Source organism: Anser cygnoides, chromosome 4, assembly GCF_040182565.1.
Source record: "Anser cygnoides isolate HZ-2024a breed goose chromosome 4, Taihu_goose_T2T_genome, whole genome shotgun sequence".
In the NCBI taxonomy this organism is placed as follows: domain Eukaryota; kingdom Metazoa; phylum Chordata; class Aves; order Anseriformes; family Anatidae; genus Anser; species Anser cygnoides.
Genome location: NC_089876.1, coordinates 32,253,680 through 32,272,929, shown reverse-complemented (window position 1 = coordinate 32,272,929; position 19,250 = coordinate 32,253,680). Strand labels below are relative to the sequence as shown.

General features: G+C 42.9%; 1 protein-coding gene across 8 annotated transcripts in view; it reads left to right on the top strand.

The window, feature by feature from the left end:
- The window catches only part of PTPN13 (protein tyrosine phosphatase non-receptor type 13), a 129,708-nt gene that overhangs the window by 42,761 nt on the left and 67,697 nt on the right, over window positions 1-19,250 (top strand). For 7 of the 8 annotated variants that reach the window (XR_010831397.1, XM_048074371.2, XM_048074372.2 and 4 more), the window contains one exon: window positions 9,981-10,544. The exons of the other annotated variant lie outside the window; for it this stretch is intronic. Coding sequence is in view for 6 of the 7 variants with exons in the window: in XM_048074371.2 (XP_047930328.2) it covers window positions 9,981-10,544 (564 nt within the window). In the remaining variant the exon portion in view is untranslated. The remainder of the gene's footprint in view (window positions 1-9,980; window positions 10,545-19,250) is intronic. 8 annotated transcript variants of the gene reach the window in all.

Below are 19,250 nucleotides of genomic sequence, written 5' to 3'. Positions count from 1 at the left end.
GAGTGTTTTGTGATGTTCTAGTTGGGCCAGTCAGTGTCATTGTGAGGCAGGCAGTGCGATGCGATAATTATCCGAGACCTTTACTGCTTTAAAATGCTCATCAGTAAATGGAGTACCTTGGTTAGCAGTATGTGATATCTTCCACAGATACTCAGCTTTGTAAATGCTAGCAGCACAGACTTTTCAGCTACCTTATATTAGCTCTCTGCCTAGTTACCACTAGTAAACATGGAATGAAAGCATGTTGCTGATGTGCTTGAGCTGCTCCCTCTGTCTTTTAGTTTGGTGTCCTCCAAAAACAGTAACAGTTCTTATCTCCTCCAGAGTCTTTCTGCAGCAATAGGAAGACCTCTAGGAATTCAGGGTTTGGGACTGGATCAATCCAGCTGACTGGATTTGTGAACAGTAGCATGCCTTCCTTCTTAAGCTCTTGTCTTAAAAATAATTCTTTCCCTGGCTCCCATCAGTTCTGCAAAGGTTGTGCCAGAACCGTATTGTTTTGATTTGTTAAATTGTTAGTTTCTTCTTGAACCCTCTTCTTTCCCAATTTCTAGTTTCGTCATATTCATGGTTTCTTTACACACCTTTGTTCTTCTGCAAGTACATACCATATTCCTCACCGGGCACTTTTCTTTTGCTTTTCAAGTGGATTCCCATCATCTTCAGTTTAATTAATAATTTGCTATGTAGCACAGCAGAACTTGATTTGAGCACATTAGCATTTGGCTACTACCTCAAGCTTGGTCATTTCCATACTCTCATTTCCATCATCTATTCTGCTTTTGATCCCATGATTATCATAAATTGCCTGTTGTGAGAATGGTCAGAATGAATATTTGTTTCATTTTGGAGGCATAGCAAGGTTGTTTTTAAACTCTGTTCTCACTGTACTAGCAATCCTAATTTTTTCTTTACTTTGTTCTCTTGCTAATACAGCTGAACAGTCTTTTGCTCTTCTGCTTTTACTTTTCTTAGAAAATGCTCTTGTTGAAGTCTGTGTGTGCTTTGAGGTTTTTTACTTTTCTGTTTATTTTTCTTACAGCTTTCTGGTTAAGCTGTTTAGCAGATGATTTTTTCTTAATCTCCAGAAGTCATGTTTGTTCCCAAAGTCTTAACTGTATCTTAACAACAAAGTTGTTTTTTTTTTAGGTTTTACTAAATTTTGTAGATTGGTGCAATAGCTCCAGCCAGTATCTCCATGGCTTTTTGGCTCAGTATCCAGTCAAATAACCTCTCTTTAATGCCTGAAACGTTTTATGAGGACTGTGTCTTTTGCTTACAGAGTATAGACTAGATGATCTAATTGGTGTTTTCCTACTGTATCCTCTGACTTCATAAAATGTCATGGCCAGAATACTCTTTCCTCTTATCCTTGCTTTCTTTGAATCACTTAGTATGTATGACGGTGCTTCTGAGATGTTTGAGAGGCATTGCTTTTTATTTTAATTAATGCAACATTCAGTTAGTATGCAGCGTCTGGGTCACCGAAGGGCTGTGGAGCTGGAAGTCTGGCTGCTGGGTGCTCACTTGCCTTCTGGCTCTGCCTGAGATTGCCACAGTGCCAGGCAGAACAGGTTCCCTGCAGTGTGTGAGCTTGTGAAATTACCAGCTCGGAGAGGACTGCCTGAACAAATGGTTCTCTCAGACTGAGGTGTCCAGCTGAGTCAGCTGCTACAGACCAGGACATTGTGGGTTGTTTTTTTTTTGTTGTTTTGTTTTAGGTTCTGCCTATTCTGATTCCATTCCAACTTGTTTCAGTTTCCCTATATCACATTAATTACCTGTGGAACTCTGTTTACTTATATCTTTTTCCCTAAAGGGCTTAAAACCATCTTAGTCGCCCCCACAGACATTTCCATTTCAACGTCTGACTTCAGTCCCATTCCCTGGTCTTTTTTTTTTTTTACTAGCATCATCTTAATTCTGTATGTTTCCATCTTCAATATATGCCTTCATCTCACTTTGCCGAGCCCTCAGGGAATATAGACCATCAGAAACATACGGAACAAGACATCCTCATAACCAAATGAGCTCTAGCTATTTTCAGTTCCACGTGGCATACTTATTGAATCATATATTTGAAAGTTAGGGTGATCCCAGTGAAAAGGGTGTCTGATATTAATGAGTGATAGCTCTCATTTGATTCAGGGCTATCTAATTCTTTGTTCTATTTATTGATTTGCAATGAATGCAGGAGTATCAGAATGTTGCTGCATCTAACTTCAGATTGATGATCAGTCATGCTGAGTTAATGAATATAGAGATGGTTCAGCTGAAGAGAGATGTGCTCCTAGTTTCAGTCTTTGAAAGACTTAAACATGAACTTTAAGATCAGTTTTGCAAATCTCGGTCATCCAAAATTACAGTTGCTGGGGCTTTTTATTGGCTTAGGATAAATGTTTTGAAATGTTTTTCTACTTCACGTGTTGAAATCAGGTATTTTGTTCTCCTGTATGCCAAGGTTGGATGTTTTCAGTTATTTATTTCTGTCTTTACATCTTAAGTACAATTATTAAATTATTAAATAGCTTCATGCTAATATTCTCCCCAATTAAATTTATTTTCTGTCTCTTTCATGACTCACTTTCTGTGGTTATTTTGGTGAATGAGCTTTATGTCGGGGCAGACTGCAGAAGTAATTCATTCTAAATTAATATTACAGAATGTTTGCTTTTAGTCAAGTCATACTCAGAGCACAATATTTAGGAACTGACTTAGCCAGCAGAAATAGAAACAGTAAAACCTGGTGTGAGTCATCTGAACATATGAGTTATTAAGGTTTCCTGTTCAAAACACTGTCAACCTTAAGAGTTTTCAAGAATTATTTGTGGAAGTTGTTTGATAAGATTCTTTTGGGGTGACAAAAAGCAAATAATTTTCAAACTCTTCCGAACATAAAGCAAGAATTAATTCACCCCACTACTGTTTTTGCTAAAAACTATAGCGTTCATCCCTCAAAAAGATGTAGCCTATTTAAAACTTGGTTGAAATCTCCATAACTTAACCAGGCCTGGGAGTCTGCTTCCCAGCTCTCAAATAAATGAAATCTTGCACCAGAGAAGTATTGCTATGTCTCCTTGTGTGTTTACTTATTAAGTTTCACCTTGTGATCAGGATCTGTCTGCACCAAGAGCAGACCTTTGAAAACATACTTGTCTTTTCAAGAAATTTAGCTACCATGTTTCTTGGCTTTGCTTTCCTATCAGAATGCTCTTCAGTGTGACCTTGACTCCTGCATCGTGGAGTCTGTCCCAAATGAGCCTTGTGTGTTTTAGTGCTGCAGTTTGAGCCATCAAATTTCCAACCTTCATCTCTGTCAAAAGCATGTATGCCACCTTATTCTGCGTGTGATGACTTTAAAGTATCATCCACGTTCACTTTGTCTCTGCGTAATAGGAAAGTGGAAAGAGGGAAAAAAATTCTAAGTGTTGATGAAGTGCCTGTTTAATTAGACTATACACTCTGTTAAGTGCAGCAAAAATGGTAGGTTTTGTAAACCAAATAAAAGATCCTCAGGCTCCACGAAATCCTTTTAATTTTAACAGGAATACTAATGTTCAGTTAGCTCTCTCCAGAATATTTATTGCTTATATGGCTGCCCAGCAAAAACTCACAGGAAAGAGAAAATAAGCCATTTTGATTTCGATCCAGGGAAATTAATTGCGGATTATGTTTTAGTACCCAATCTTGATGAAAATATAGCTTAGTCTATAAAGAAAGAGTTTATAGTGATCACCTACACATGTGAACTGAAACAGATTTCATTTTCTTGCTAAATCCAAGCACAAAGCTTTCACTTACCAAAAAAAAAAAAAAACAAAAAAACACAGAACTTTATTCCATTGATTTGAGAATCTCTTATCTGGCAATCTTCACACACACACACCCTGCCCATCTTCCTGCTATTAGAAAAACAGAACTGAGTAGGTGGGAGAAAAATTTCAAGAGTTGAACAAAACAAAATAGAAGCCAGATGAAGATTTTTATTTTTTTTAGTCGTTGTTTTGCACTCTAGAAATGGTGTCTGTTTTCTTCCAATACATTCGTGCATCCTGCAGTTCTGGTGGTCGGTGGTGGTAGAGATCTTGTGATCTTCGGTATAATTGCTGCTGCTTTACTGAGCTTCCAGCCTGGCAGTGCTGCTGGTGGTGCTGAGGGCAAACTCGGAACTCTGGGACAAAATGAGAGGGAACGCAAAGACCCAGGAGTAAAGCAAACAGGAAATGTAAAATGCTGTCTCTGTGCAGAAAACGAGCTGTATGCCTGAGTTTCTTCTGTGCTATGCCCAAATCCGGGAAGGGAAAAGCAGGGTGGACCTTTGCCTAATTGACTCAGAAATGTACTGAAAGGAAATCAAACCATAAGCCTTAGTAGAAAAAACTGCAACGTGCAGTTCTCTGCCCTGCAGAGATGCTGAGGAACAGGAGAGGTGAAATGCTGCACTTAGGAGGTGCAACTTGGCAAGTGTCTCTCTACCACTGTTCTGAACAAGACTGGAGTTTCTGGAGCTGTTTAGGTTGTTTGATAGAGGAGCCATGCCCGTCCAAAGCCGAGCACAAATTGTTCTAAAGGATTTACAGCTTTGCTGTTACGCACAGCACTTTGAACAGTCCTTCAGTCCAGCTCATTTCGTCCTTGACAAAGAACACATTATTTTAGGAGCGCTTCAATCTCAAACTTGGAATTTCTCAACAATTAAAAAAAAGTAAGAGAAAGGAGGAGGTGCTGTTTCTAGCAGGCAACCCACAGGCCACAGCTGGCTCTGTGGTCTTCTGTTTGGCTCACAGCCAGCCCCAAAGGGATTGCAAATCCAACTCCTCCATCAGCTTCCCACTCACATCTGCGAAAGAAACTGCATTGTCTCAGGATAAGGATTTTTCTCTTTAGCTTTTCTGCACGCTGATTGTGTGGGAGATGTTTTTTTAAACTTAGGCATAATCAGTTCCTCTTTTCTGAGCTTCCTGTCTAGCAGTGATGGTCTGCTCTTTTCGACACGCGTGGGCGACCTCTCTTTCTCCCCCCAAGCCCAGCACATGTGCATGCACATATGGGCGTACCTGTAAGCGTTGCTGAAATGCAGCTGGAAAAGGTTTTCTGTTCTTTACAGACAAAAGAAAGGGGTGATCAGAAAGCATTTCAACAAAGTCGAACTGAGTTTATTCAGTATAAATAGACCCAGTCTGTGTTTGCATAATGCTTGATCAATTGCCTGTACGATGAAGGTGTTACACAAATAATTGCAGACAGACTGAATTTAGGGAGGACCAGATGACAGCTCTCTAGCTCAGATGAAAATGGACAAGATTAGTGGCAGTGAGAAAGACAGATGGTTCGTAAATAACACTTGTCAAAAAGGGTGTAGTTGCATTCATAGCTGAAGACTCCAAAGGAAAAAGGAAGCAGGCCCATGGTCATGTAGTAAACGTAACTTCGGCCTTTTGTGCTCGTGTGGAAACGTAGATTTGGGTTTTAGCACCAGAAGGGATTCTTTTTTGTGAACTCTTGGTGATTAATTGCTATTTTCATGGTACGTATTCCTTCGCTATATATTATACTTTGGAATCATGCAATTACTATAATTGCATTTGAATTATTTACAGTAATTATGAATAATTGCACTAATGTAAAATCAAGTAGAAGATAAACACCCAGGGGCGAGATGTGAAATTGAGAGCCCAGATACTGTTCTGAGAGTTGGTTTCAGCAGAAAAGTTCTGGGGGAAGGGGAAAGTCTGCTCCTTGTCATTGCTCACATGCTGTGGTATCTTAACTGCTTGTGGCTTGTCCTGTCACCGTTACCAAGATGTGGGGAAGCGCTTCTCTGTCCTGTCACATTGCTGGGTAACTGAAGCGTAGAGTAGCTCTGTGTGGTGCCGGGTGAGGAGATAGTTTATGTCATTAGTGGAGCCAAGAAACTTTGGATAGGTCTCCAGAGTTTCCATTAGAAAGAGAAGCCATTTTCAAAAGGATGGCACGATTCACGTTATGACCTTCCATTATAATTTCAAGATGTAGAAGTTGAATTATGTAGCCAGGTTCTTTTTGATCCTTAGTTGGATCTTTATTCTTCATATTTCGCTGGCAGTCCTGTTCTTTTTGCCACATTTCATCATAAAAGCTGAAAAAATAAATGTGATGGGTACACTGCATGTTGGCTCAATGAGTTTGGACTTGTGTATGCCATTCACCTGAAAGTAAATGTTTGGGGGTGTCAGAAAAATTCTGCACAAGTGCTTTGAAGACTGTTGTATTAAGGATGCACAGATGATTCCAGGCTTCCCTGTGCTGGCAGTGTACCATCAGGGAATGGTAGGCCTTGTCCTGAATGAGGTTTACTGCAGTCATTTAAGACCTCCTGATGTAAATAGTACTGAAGTAGCATGTTGTGCAAGTCCAGGAAGAACAGACAGAATTCCTTAATGGTTGGTTTTGTGACTTTGGAATTCTATAACAGTGCTTACAGAATTGAGGGGGGTGGGGACAGAATTATTACAAAAGGAAGAGTTGGCCTGGAGTGATGGCTGGTTGGCCCAAGTAATGATGATCCAGTTTGTCCGCTGCTTTCTGCAGCCAAGTTGCTTCCGTGCTGAGAAGTTTTGTACCTTGACCATCGTGTGGACCTCTGCTCTCTGGTGCCAAGAGCAGCATGGGCGTATGGCTGGTGTGAAGTACGGATCTTGCACTGTCCAGCATTGCTGCTCTTTTCACTCTCCTTCTCCGCATGCCCAACTTCAGCAGGCTTTGCACTCCTGGTCTTCTCTTTGCCTCTCTCTGAGGATGATTCTTCAACGCCTCACGTTGACACTGTGATCCAGTTTGGGGAGAGCTTGTTGGAATTAGGTTGAGAGGGATTTTTGTCTTGCAGAGGTGTGAAGAAGCACCAAGACTGGTGAAAAGCAGAGGTGGGAATGGGGAAGGTAATGAAGGAAAGAAAAAGGGTGTCCAAGAGAATTTTAGAGTCTCAAGAGCAAACACGAAGGCCATGTGGGTTGCTGTGGAAATGAGCTACAGAAAGACCTGCGGGCACAGTCAGCCAGCAGTGGGGAAGCAGCGTGTCTCCTGCACTGCTTCCTGACGGGACAGCTCATCTCCTCGTCGTTACGCAATTAGCTGAGTGAGAGGCCAAGCTGCAGCAATGAGTACTTTCCCGGTCACTGCTGATGAGACAGTGTTCCCGGTGTTCACTTTTCCTCATGAGGAAATGCCAGGTGGGTGGGTAACGTGGGGAACAGAAAGCACCTCTTGCATGCTGAGGCAAGGAGCCTTGCTGCCCAACAGCAGTTTATCAGCGGCAAACAGTGGATTCCTTCGTGTCTGTGGGTGCTCTGAAACAAGGTAATGCTTCTACACGCAGGGCAGTAAAGGACCTTCTGAGCCGGGGATGTTCTTCTGAGTTGTGACCAATAACGTACCAGGCAGTCCTGAATTTACAGCACTGGTAGTTTATTGGAGTGGCAGCTGTCTCTCTTTTCCTGCTTTGCTTGCCATACTTTTTTCACTAAGGTCTTGTGTTTGCAAATACTTCTTGTATCAGAGTTGGTTTTTTTTGTTTGTTTGTTTTTTTCCATTTAAAAAAAAAAACCTGAAAAAATTTTATTAGGGAGATTGTCTTGTTATTTATTTTTTTTGCCCAAGTATACCTTGGAACTGTCATTATCGCAGAGGCTTCTTGGAGCTCCTTTTGATTTTCTGTTTTGTTAAGACTCTTAAATAATGAAGTGTTTCGCTTTTTATCCCTGTCTCTAATGCCTGAGTTACAATCCTGTTTAGGATGCCTGATCTTGATGTAGATGTGCGTGAATGTGAAGTATGTGTTTGCAGAAGGGCTGTCATCACACTGTGCTTGATAGACAGTAGGAACTTGACAGTGAAAAATTATTTTTCAAAAGGCTTTGCTGTGTCCTTGAATATTGTGTGTAATTCACTAGCCTTGTGAGGGACATGCAGTCTGAGAGAAGCATAAGAGAATGACATGACATGAGATTTACCTGACCACAAAGATAAATATTCTAAATCGAGTTTAGGGTTGAAGCCATATTTATAAAAATATGAAGTGATGTGTCCAATTGTTTCAGAAGAGAAATTCATTCTCATTGCCAAACACTTTAGTTTTATTCTTTTGAATGTCTGGAACGTGTGGGAACCTTGTAATGGAGACATGTTTGGGCAATCAGAATCCTAACATGTCACCATCAAATATTTGGGGGGAGGGGTAAGATGCCGGGGGGAGCATTCTGGTTTTGTTTGGCTTTTGTTTTGCTTTTTTTTAAGCATCTGGTTTTAGCTTTATCACAGAAATAGAAACTGAAAAGAAATAGTCCCCCTTCAAGTAGAACATCAGAGTACAAAGGTACAAAGCCACAAGCTTTTAAAGCATTTCTAAGTGCAAGTATCAGCACCCTTACGGCATTCTCTGAAATTTGATGCAAAAGAATAATAGAAGTTCAGCTGAAGCCCACTGAACAAGTGGCAATTGATCTCAGTTGATTTTCAAGGGAGGAGGGACCGCTAGCACTGGAATCATCTCACAGAACAGAAGATAGAGCACACGTATTTCCTCTGAGCCCATGGCTGTTTTCCTGTGTGAGGAGGGCTTCAAGACAACTTCTTGGTCGAGGTTGTGTGTGGCAATATCACATTAAGGAAGGGGCTCGCTCTAAGAAAGGCACATAGATCACACTGTCACCAGCTGGGTGAGCAGGCATTGTTTAGACAGTCCCGCACAGAACACATTGCAGTCGGCTGTTCTCGGTGGTGGTACCAGGGTGAGGTTGAGATTGCCATATGAATGCAGTGTGTATGCTGCAGATTGAAAAGATTGGACTTGATGATGATTTTTGTAATGTATTTGATCAGTTGTAGTTATGAGTAGACTTCTGTATGTGTGGTATCTAAAATAGACTTCGGATTTTTATCACTTCATTATTGCAGAAGTATTGAAAAATTTTAGTGTTACCTAACAGGAAATAGCAGTTGGTCAGTCTTCAATACTGGTTGTTTTTCTGTGACTTTAATATTAAGATGCTTACTATTTTATTCTGATCTCAGGAAGTCTTAAGAATACGAACAGTAAACTGGGGGTTCATCTGTGAATATTAAGAAGTTTCATTGTGCTTAGTAATGTTTGTAATTAGTTTTGTAAAACTGGGCAAGTACATTTAGAAAATCTTAGGCCTGAGACCAACATAAGCATCACAGCTTCTCCATGACCATTATACGGTATTCTTTTGAGAGTGCGTATTTTACCAGGAATATTACACCTCTGACAGTTTTTTTTATTGTGGAAGTTATTTCATGATAAGGGAGAGGGAGGAGAGGCAGCGTTCACCAATATTGACTGATCCATTTATTAACAAAACGTGAAGTGTACGGGCTTGTGCCATCACCTTGACCGCTTTATCAGTTTTTTGTTCTAGAATATTCTGCATCTTGAGAGACTCATCATCAAAAACAGTCATTACAGGAAGATCGAAGATTTTTTAAATTCCTATCTGCACAGTCATTCTTCCCTTGCTACCAATAGTACATTAAGGCATCTGTAAATGTGTGGAACAAACCTGGACTTGTTGAGAGGTGATGAGAAACTGCAGGTTGTGCCTTTGTGTGTGAGGGGTGAAATGAATTGCTGATATTGGGTTGATGGTTAAACAGTGCTTCTGGTGGTAGTCCAGACTAGGTTAAAAATACAGTGAGTGAGAAAACAAATTTGCACACGTACCTAGTAGTCATTTTTAATATTATTGTTTAATTATACTAGGCTATAGTTTTTCTTGAGCTCTTCAGAAATAGGAAATATAATGTTTCTGAGCTATGAGGTAGTTGAAGTTTTGTCTTTGACTGAGGTAGCAGCTGCCTGAGTCTTTTGCATGACCAAATCGATGCCAAATGTGTGCTTGGTGTACACTCCCAAGTAAGTAACTTCTGTCGCATTCTTGTGTACTAAGTACAAATTACATGTATGAAATGTCTCCTTATTCCAGGAAAAACCTTGGTGGTTGATGCAGATGACGGACACAAGACTCATTTCTCTCAACAGACCATGCTTAACAAAGGGCTTAGCAAGTCTATGGGATTTCTGTCCATTAGAGGAACACAAGGCGAGGAAGAATTTTTCCAGGGCATTTCCTCAGATTACAACTCAGGACAGGAAGATGATTTCTGTCCTCACAGATGTAAAACCAATGAGTTTGAAAAAAAAGGTCACCTTCATACAGATGCCGCTCCCAGGCGGAAGGTATGGGCTTCCTCCACAGACTTGCTCTGCACAACTGACAAGGCCGCTGAGAGGGACCATGCTGGAGACCCTCACAGGCATGGTCATCAGTGCGAGACATTTACAGTGCGGACTTCTACCACCACCAGAAACAAGGAAGCAAGGTACTCTGATGGCAGCATAGCACTGGATGTCTTTGGACCTCAAAAACTGGACCAAACGCGCCATGTGCCAGAGACATCAACTTCCGCAGCGATATCGAGTGCCTTTGACAGGATAAGAGAGAGACAAAAGAAGTTGCAGCTCCTGCGGGAAGCCATGAATGTAGAAGGTTAGTGAAGCTTTTAGATATTCTGAATCATTCCAGTCATTAAACAGAGATTGTCTTTATGATAAATTTGAGTTCTCTAATAGCAACTCTAGAAACTGCTGAGCTCTTACTTTTGTCCTCTGTTTTTAGGTAAAATCAAAGCATTAAAACATCTGTTGCCAACCAAGATGAAAGCGCTTGTCCAGATGATTTAGCCAGTGAATTTAGATGCTCTTTTTAAGTCAGCCAGTGTCAAGTTCATCAAGTGAAATTAGGAAATATATAGGTAACAGCCAATTGTCAGGTAATTTTCCTTCAAGGAAAACCTTCATCTTGAGCTCTTAAGGATGGATTTATACCCTGAAGGAAAAGAAGTGTCGTCTACAGATCTCTCAGTTTTTGCTCTGTATAATTCTGGATGATCCACTTAAGCCCCATAAATATGTAGTTTCTTTTGGGCTTAAGATCTTTACCTCAGTGAGGAGAATTGTCAATAAGTTCCCTCAGTTAATTTAGAGAACGTGTTGGGGGAGAAAAACCTTGGGACTTATTGTGTGCACACTTATGGAAACGTCTTTATGTGGAGCCCTGTAATGGGGAACAGCGTGTTTCGTTTCTTTTGAACATGCAATGTGATTTTCAGGGGTTGTAAATTTAGGACAGCTGGATTGAAACTTAGTGCCAAGTCAGATCCTGTTTATGATGGACAAGAAGGTGTTGCTTGTTCATCTAAGGTATATGCTGGAAGAGCTGTACGTGCAGATCTAGCTGGGTGATGTATTCCAGTGTGTAGAAAATGGTTACAACTGAACAATAATGGTGGCCTGGCTGTTGTGTGACAGAAGTGACAACTGCCAGAAATAACAACCTCTGCCTTGTTTTCCTGCATTGAGGTGTGAACACCCCTGTTGAGGAGAGCTGATAAAGCCTTTCATCGGGGTTGTAAAGCACTGTTTGTGCCCTGTGTGCTATCTCAGGAGGCGGCTGTATTGCAGGCAGCATGGGAAGCATGTTCTTCCTCTCCTGAGCCTTGAGCTCCAGAAAGAAGGAGCCTTACTGAAACAGCATCAGCAGTTCAACAAGCTGCTGTGATTATGTACCAGCTGCACAGAAAAGACAAGCGAAGGGTTTCTGTGCTATGGCATTAACATCTTCCAGTGAGGGTAACATTATCAAGTGAAAAAATGAATGTAGATGGAAATAGTACAGTGGAGATAACCATTGTTTGTTCAGAATAGAAGTTGACCACCTGTAATTACCTACTGAGATGTCTGATGGGGTAGTGGGGACATTGCTTTATGTTTGGTTGAAGAGTGTGAAACTGAAGGGGACCGTATCAAGTGCATGAGTCAACTCGAACCTTTCGAGATAGGCACCTTGCGGAGTGTCAGCAGCCACTCCCTCCATTGGGAAAGATCAAGAGCTTCCTTGCTGAGGAGTTCGGCTTCGTGCGGGGTTGTGTTGCACAACGGCAAAACCAAAAGCTCAGCCAAGCCCGTTGATGAGCAAGGGTTTATCGTTCTCAGTCAAACAGGTTGGGAGACAACAGAAAAGGTAACGTGCCTGGGCCTTGCGAACTGAGATGGTTCAGCTGTGTGAAACTGCTCGCTTAGTGTAGAGAATGGGTGACAGTGCAGCCAAAGCAAACCGGGAGCCGGGGCTTTACACTTGGAGGAGCTGAGTGAGGGCAGATCGAAGCCGTAGCTCATGACTCACTGCCCATCCTTCTGAATTCAGTCATCACTTGGTAGAAAAAGTCTCGATACTCTCAGCACATAGCTGGGTCGCAGTGTCCTTGTCTTCTGAGTTACTACTTTCAGTAGAGGAAGGAGGTATGTTTCACTCTTGCATTGGAGTCAGGATTGTGTACTCTGCACTTTTACTGCAGGTTCGCCATTTATTTTTCAGTTAACTTCTTAAAAGTTTCAGGCCAAAATTGGACTGTGAATGTCAATTTTTAACGAGAGTCAGTGCAAAGAGGTATTTGAGTAAGATGAAAGGGGAATGGTTTTTCACAGAGGAGTTGGTTGCTGTTGGGTTGGAGGTGGCTTGAGAAGTCTGACTGAAAGGACTCCTTTTCTCCTTGAGGGCAGGGTCACAAACCCCCTGAGATGTGAAGTCTCTTCAGGCTGCTTTTCCGCTTCCTTTCTTTGTTCCATACATTTTGCTATTTCTTACCGCACGTCTTGTTTGCAATAGATGAGTGCCTTGAGACCTTTCTTAAAGAGAGTCTACTGCTAGCTTCATCTGTCTAAGAAGCAAAACCACAGCATGTAAGTTATTTCTCTGTGCATTACTCTTGTGTGTACTTCTCAGGCAAGTAGTGGGTAGATGGATATTGCCAAGTTGCAGGTACTACCGAGCGCGTGTGGATCTGCTCTTCTGACATAGAGCCAGCCTGGCTGAGAGCTGCACTAACAATTGTCAGCGCTGGGATAGGGGTGGTGGCTGTCTTGGGCAGCACATGGTGGTACCAAGCTGTCTGCCTGCAGCTGGTGGGCAGTGGTGAGAAGCACCATGCGTGAGGTGTCTGGGGAACACGACAGCAACTGCACTTCTTCTCCTTACGGGTTATGTTAGGCTTCTGGGGCTGACACAGCGTGACCGCCACGGGGCAGCACTGAGAGAAGCGAGGTAGAGAAAGCAGCAGGTACCTGGTGCTGCCCAGTGGGGAACAAAGGGTCTGCTCAGCTTGGAGGGGCGAGGAGAGCCTGGAGTCATGGGAGCAAGGTCAGTGGTTGGGCTTAGTGGAGGGGCGGGCATCTGCCTGCTCACTGGTACGTCTGGGGATATTTTCAGTTTGCCTGAGTCCCACTCGAGGTTACGTGTTAACAGTAGGTAAGCCTCTGCCTTCAGCTCTTTGTTTTCTCAGTTGTGAAAAGTCATCGGACTCTGCACAGGCAGAGCTTTGCCAGATATAACTTCCCTCTTCAAACTACAAAGGAATTTAAGTGACACGTGGCTTAGTTCTTCCCTAGCTTATTTTGGGTTCAGCTGGCAAGCTTTTTTGTTATTCATAAAACCTTAAGGAGCTGACTGTCTTGGAAAAAGAAAATGTTCCCATGCGTAGGCTCTGGTACGCCAAGCTTTCACTCGGAACAGATTTTTACAACCCAAATTATAAACTCATGAAAAGACGAGTTTATAGTGGAAAGAATGACAGAGCTTTAATTACAGCTGTGCTGTAATGAGGTAGTTTGTAGCGAGCTACTAACCATCCACACTGCACTATAATCTGCAGTTGGAACGTCTTGGATGCAGCCTCCCAAACCCTCCAGAGGCAGCGTCTTCCAAGTGTCTTGCTCACAAACTTGCTGTGTTGTACGTTGGTTCTCTGTGCTGCTTGAGGGCTGAGGTGGTTGTCGTAGACCAAGTTTGGGTGTTTGTCAGTGACCAGGTGCTTGGCCACAAGTTGGGGGGGAGAGAAGATGGCTGCTATTTCAGCTCAGGTGCACGTCAGCCAATTCTGAACGCTCAGATCAGACTCCAAAAATGTGTTTTCATCTTGTCAAGTGATGGAGGAGAGAGTTCTGTACCTCTGCTGCTGTTATTTGTTCTTGTTTTTGTCATGTAGTTTGTCAGCTTTGGTGTTAAACCCAAGCAGCTCTTCTGTACCGAGTGAGCTGATGGTGCTGATGATCTGCAAGTTGGCAATGGCTGCTTGGCGCCCCCAGACAGCACCCCCTGTCAGAGCCAACAACCTTCTGCCTTTGGCATCTTGCAAGCCTGGATCGCTGCTCGAGAGCATGAGAGCCTTGTGCCTTCTCCCTTACTCCCATCTTTCTTTGCCTTCTCACCCACAGAACTGATGGTATCTTCTGAGAGCTGCAAAGCATAAACAGTTCAGTTTTCGTGTTGGGCCTGCCTTCAGCTGGCGCGATATGCAGGCATGTGGCTCTGAGATAGACTACTGACAGTCTCCCCCATTCGTTGGCTCAGGTGCCTTTTCCCCCTTGTTTCATGCATCTCCATAGTTATAAGGGAATTGGTTTCTGTGTTCCTTGAGCAAATGTGTATCCTTTTTATGTACAGTGTTGCTTATGGGAACGTTGGAAATGAATGCAAGAGGGAGCAAGGAGTAAATATTCTCTGTGTCCTGGTGCACAGGAGCACAAGAGGCGGTTGGGAGAGTAGTAATGCAGAGCTGGCTGTGGATTAAATAGCACACGGGGGGAAAACGGGAGGATACCAAAAAAGTTGATTGTGCTGGAGTGTTGGAATGCTGGATACAGGGGTGAGGGACTGGGGGTGGTTGGGGAATATTCTCAAGGCTGTCTTTGTTCAACACGTTTGCAGTTGGGAACCATGTGAATTCCAGGGCCTCAACTTGTGTTTATCCCCCTCTCTTTTTCCTCTGTTTTTTTCAACTGGAATCCTGCATGATTAGCTCTGGTTTTTCTTCACATAGTGGTGTCTGCTTCTAAGAGGTAGCAGCAGACAGTGTAGGATTCTGTGTTTCTAGATTGGCCTCTGCCTCCCAAGTCTTCTGAGTATTTATCTCGCAAGACTGTTAATTGATGTGCTCCCCAGAAGACTCGTCTGGACCCCACTTATACACCTTCCATGTCATGGCTGCATGTCTTCGGCTGGCGAGTTAAGCTTGCGGGTACTCTAAATGTTCAGATTTTTAAAACTCTTAGTTAGAAGTTGCATTTGGGAATAAGGAAAAGTTATTGTGGTCAGTATATTATGGGTAAGCAGGTTGGTAGCGAATGCCTTCCAGCAAATGAAGCCCAGAGACTGGAACTGGGGAGCTACAGGAGAAGCAGGTTAAGCAGGAGGTGGGATGTAGGGCAGAGGAGGAATAGCTGCTCTGCAAACTCACCTCTGCGGATTCAATGACATGCATACTTTCTTTTTCAGTTGAGTTGTATGTACTCTACAGGTAAGCTAAGTGGAGGAAATGCGAGTCACCCACAATGATGTATGCTGTTTGCATGTGAAAGCAAATTGAGGCTCAGTTTACACTTGTTTTAGGCTCATCCTGCTGCAGTGTGATTTCAGCTCAGTGGCGGTGAAAGGAATTGTCATGTGGCTGGTATGTCCGGTATGGATAAGGTTCAGTTACTGTTCAGCAATCACAGTCATGAAGCTGCAGGGTAGGCTAATGAACTGTTCCTAACTAAGAAAACTTCGGGTCATGACTTAAACTGGCGCTGTGGAAATTGGCCTTTTAAGGAAGAAAATAAGAAATACTTGTGTGAAATACCTATAAGGTACAAGTACTCTGGCATCAGGCACAGCTGTTTTGTTCTGAATTATATAGCTTAACAAAAGGTAGTAAAACAGGATGGTGGAAATCCTGTGTGTTACCTGTGAGCATGTGTCAAATAGGAATCCTTACCAGGGATTCATTCTGGGTCACTACGCTCTCTGTTAAACATCTGCCGTGCTGCCTCACAGAAGGTAATTCAAGTTGTATTCGACGAAAAGAGGAAAGGGAAGAGTAAACATGACTCTAACTTACTTTCTATGCTTCTGTGAAAGAAGCACATCCCAGCCCTTTCTCAAAAGACCACGGATGAGTTTCATGGCGTTACAGTGAAGCTCTTCAGTACTCAAGATGCCCACCACCAGAACCCCAAGAACAAACCAGAACACCCGCCCTGCTGGGAAACTGCTTGTTGAACTCTGCTATCTCTATCCTTTTCCTTCTCTGCACATCCAGTAAGAATTTTGTAATAATGCGCATTTGAAAACCTGTGTATCTAATGTGAGTCATGTGTTCAGGATAATGACGTTCCAGGCTAAATGCGGTCCTCTGATTTCTGTTGAAGTTGGCTGGGATGAGGCTTTCTGTAAATTACGAGCCTGGGCTTGCACGTCTTGCCTTGCGTAAATGGCGTGGTTTGTTGTTTTGTACTGGGTTAGGTGCCTGTGAGGTTGTGCTCTGCTGGCTTCCACGGGGAGTTTCAAAAAGTACCACTGCAGTGCTACAAAAATGGCACAAACGTGCTTTCTTCCATTTGTACGGCAGCTTTCATCCCCATGTTGTGGTGCTTGCACTTTTATTACAAGTTTTATATCTACATCTTCATTACAGACTCTTAAAACAAAAATAAAAATACCAAGGCTATTCAAAAATCCCAGGGAAAAATGTGAATTCTGGAGACCAGTTGTTTATTGTCATCATTAGCTTTTGCAGATCTCATTTTACAGTTCCTTCCAAGCTATTCAGGCTAAAAGTTGGTCCTTGTTTTTGAAATTCTTGGATGAAAAGCTCAGCTTCAGCTCAGTCCCAGAGTGCGGACTCGTGACCTTTGGAAGCCAGTTCTTCATTAGAAGAGGTTTGGTTTGGACGTGATCCAGACGCCTTCTCTGAAGTTAAACCTAATATGATATGTTAGAATTGAAGAGAATTTGCTGGAGGAGAGAAGCAAGCATGAATTACTGGGTGAATTCAGCAAGCACTGTAGATACAGCAGTCTCCGTATTGATGGTTGAATCTCCCTCTTGCAGCATGTATCCTGTCCGTGCAATCAGTTCCACTGCTATGTATATTTTTCCTGAAACTGAGCGAAGCAAAGAAAAATCTCTTGCTTTTACCCCGAAGCAGAGGCTGTGGCTTCTCATTTGCCCCTAAACCTCTGTTCTTAAGCTGGGGCTGATAGTCGTGGGCACGGCCCCTTATGGGAAGGTTATAAAATGACTGGGGAAATGAGAAGATGATCTTTGCGTGTGTTATTAAGGAAAGTTGTCTGGCCTCCTTAGAGTGGAAGGTGTGACAAGGCACAGCTGGTCCCAGCTCTGCCTATGCTTGCTAACACTGCGATAACAGACTTACAGCTGGCTGGGCCTCCTGTGGCGAGGTGCAAAACCTCTGAGCGGTGACTGGGAATCTCACTTGGTGTTCCTGGCCCACGAGCTGCCCCCGTGGCCTCCAGCAGGGCATCCGCTGATGGGCTGAGCGAGGGGAAGCTGGACAGCCCGCAGAGTGTGATAGCTCCGCAACAAGTGCTTGTTTCATATTCTGCTTTACCATTTTACGTATATTTTCTTTTTGCAAAATTTTATGTCTCAGAGAGCCAGGACGGAGCCACAGTTCTGTGTGCAATTCAGGAAGCCCAGGCTGCTGACTAGGTGGAAAAAAATCTGCTTAAAATCTCATGTTGTGTTTTATTGTTCCCTTCCCTTCCTTTTGCTTCAAAGACGGTCTAGCAGACTTGCAAAATCTACAGCTAATAAAACTACTGGGAAAGAGGAGATCTGTTTTCACTTAAGCATTTCTCCACTGTAGCTTCAATATTCATGTTAGGATTCATGCCGCATTTGAAGGGCTGGGAGCATTTTAAAATACGCAACAGAAGGCTTCCCACTGAACTTGGGGGTTATTTTCCTATTTAGGCAAGTCATTGCTAGATTGGTGGTGGGTTTCAGTGGTGTAAAATCCAGAAGGCTGAAAGTAGCCATTGTGAAAGGCTGAAGCAAGCCCCCCCAACCCCCCAATGAATTCTCTGCATCGAGCTGTAGGTCGCTTTGCAGATGTGCACGCAGTGGTGCTCAGCTGCGAGAATCAAGTGAGGCATGTGTGTAGGATTCACCGGGCTTCAGCTTTTTGTGTGTCTCTTGCAGCATCTTGCTGCATTTGCTGGGGCCCTGGGGAGCTGCACAACTGAGTGGGCTGGTAGGCAGTTGTAGGAAATACCAGCTTTTGGAGGTTTTGGAAACGAGTATTGCAAAATTAACACAATCTTGTCTTCAGTGTTTGTCTACTGCAGCACTTAGTTTCTTCTCATATCTTTTTCTTGCTTGGAGCTTTCTCTGCCACCATGCCAAATCCAAACAAGTAGTGCTGTCAGTTGCATGTCCGACTTTTCCTCTGGCCTCATTCAGGGTTTGCTGCACCTTTTTTGTTGTTGTTTTTTCTCAGAGGGTTTTGTCTTTTGAATGTGGGAAGATGGAACTTCAGAATTCCTTTTTGCAGAATCATCTTGGAAAAACAAGGATGTGGCTTAAACCACGCGTCAGAAGATAGTTTTGAGAATGTTACTTGTGAGCCTAAAATATGTTGCTTGTTAATAATTAGTGGAAAATAATTAGTGAGGTTGTGCAGGTAGTGACAGGGCACAGTTGGTAACATGTGGTTCTAGTTCTCTGAGAACATAGTGGAGGACAGAAATCAGTTTGGTGCAGGCTCTGTTTGTGGAGCCTTGGCGGGCTGGGGTTGGATCAGCCACGTCCAGCTCTTGTGGTGATGGATTGCACCCTTGCTGCTCAGCCTGTCCCTTCATACTGGTAACCTTGTACTGGAAAACTTGTTCCCAGGAACTGAGCTAAATATCTCATCCTGCCAATTTTGCTCCATTTCTGCTTTTCCAAACAAAGCAGGTAACTGCTTTGTTCAGAAGAGCACTTCTGATGCTGGAGTCCTTTGCCCATCTCCCTCTTTTCTTTGTTTTCAGTTATTTCTCATCATCTGTAGAGGAAGTAGCAGTGTTTCACTTAATGGTGGATGATGTTCTGGTTGGTTATGGTTTGATTCTGCTGCTCCCGTCCAGAAGGGGGAAGTGCAATTAACTGAATTCCTCTGTATTGGTTTTTTGCTTGTTTTGGAAATAAGCTTAGTTTACCAGTTGTGTCCTCGGCAACATTGGATTGGGTAGAAAACATGTTTTCATTATTTCTATATAATAATTTTGTTATTAAGATGGTTCACTTAGTAAATTTATCACTAGTGTTAATCACACCTGGTCAAGCTGTGGTCTGCAATAACTTCACATCTCTTGC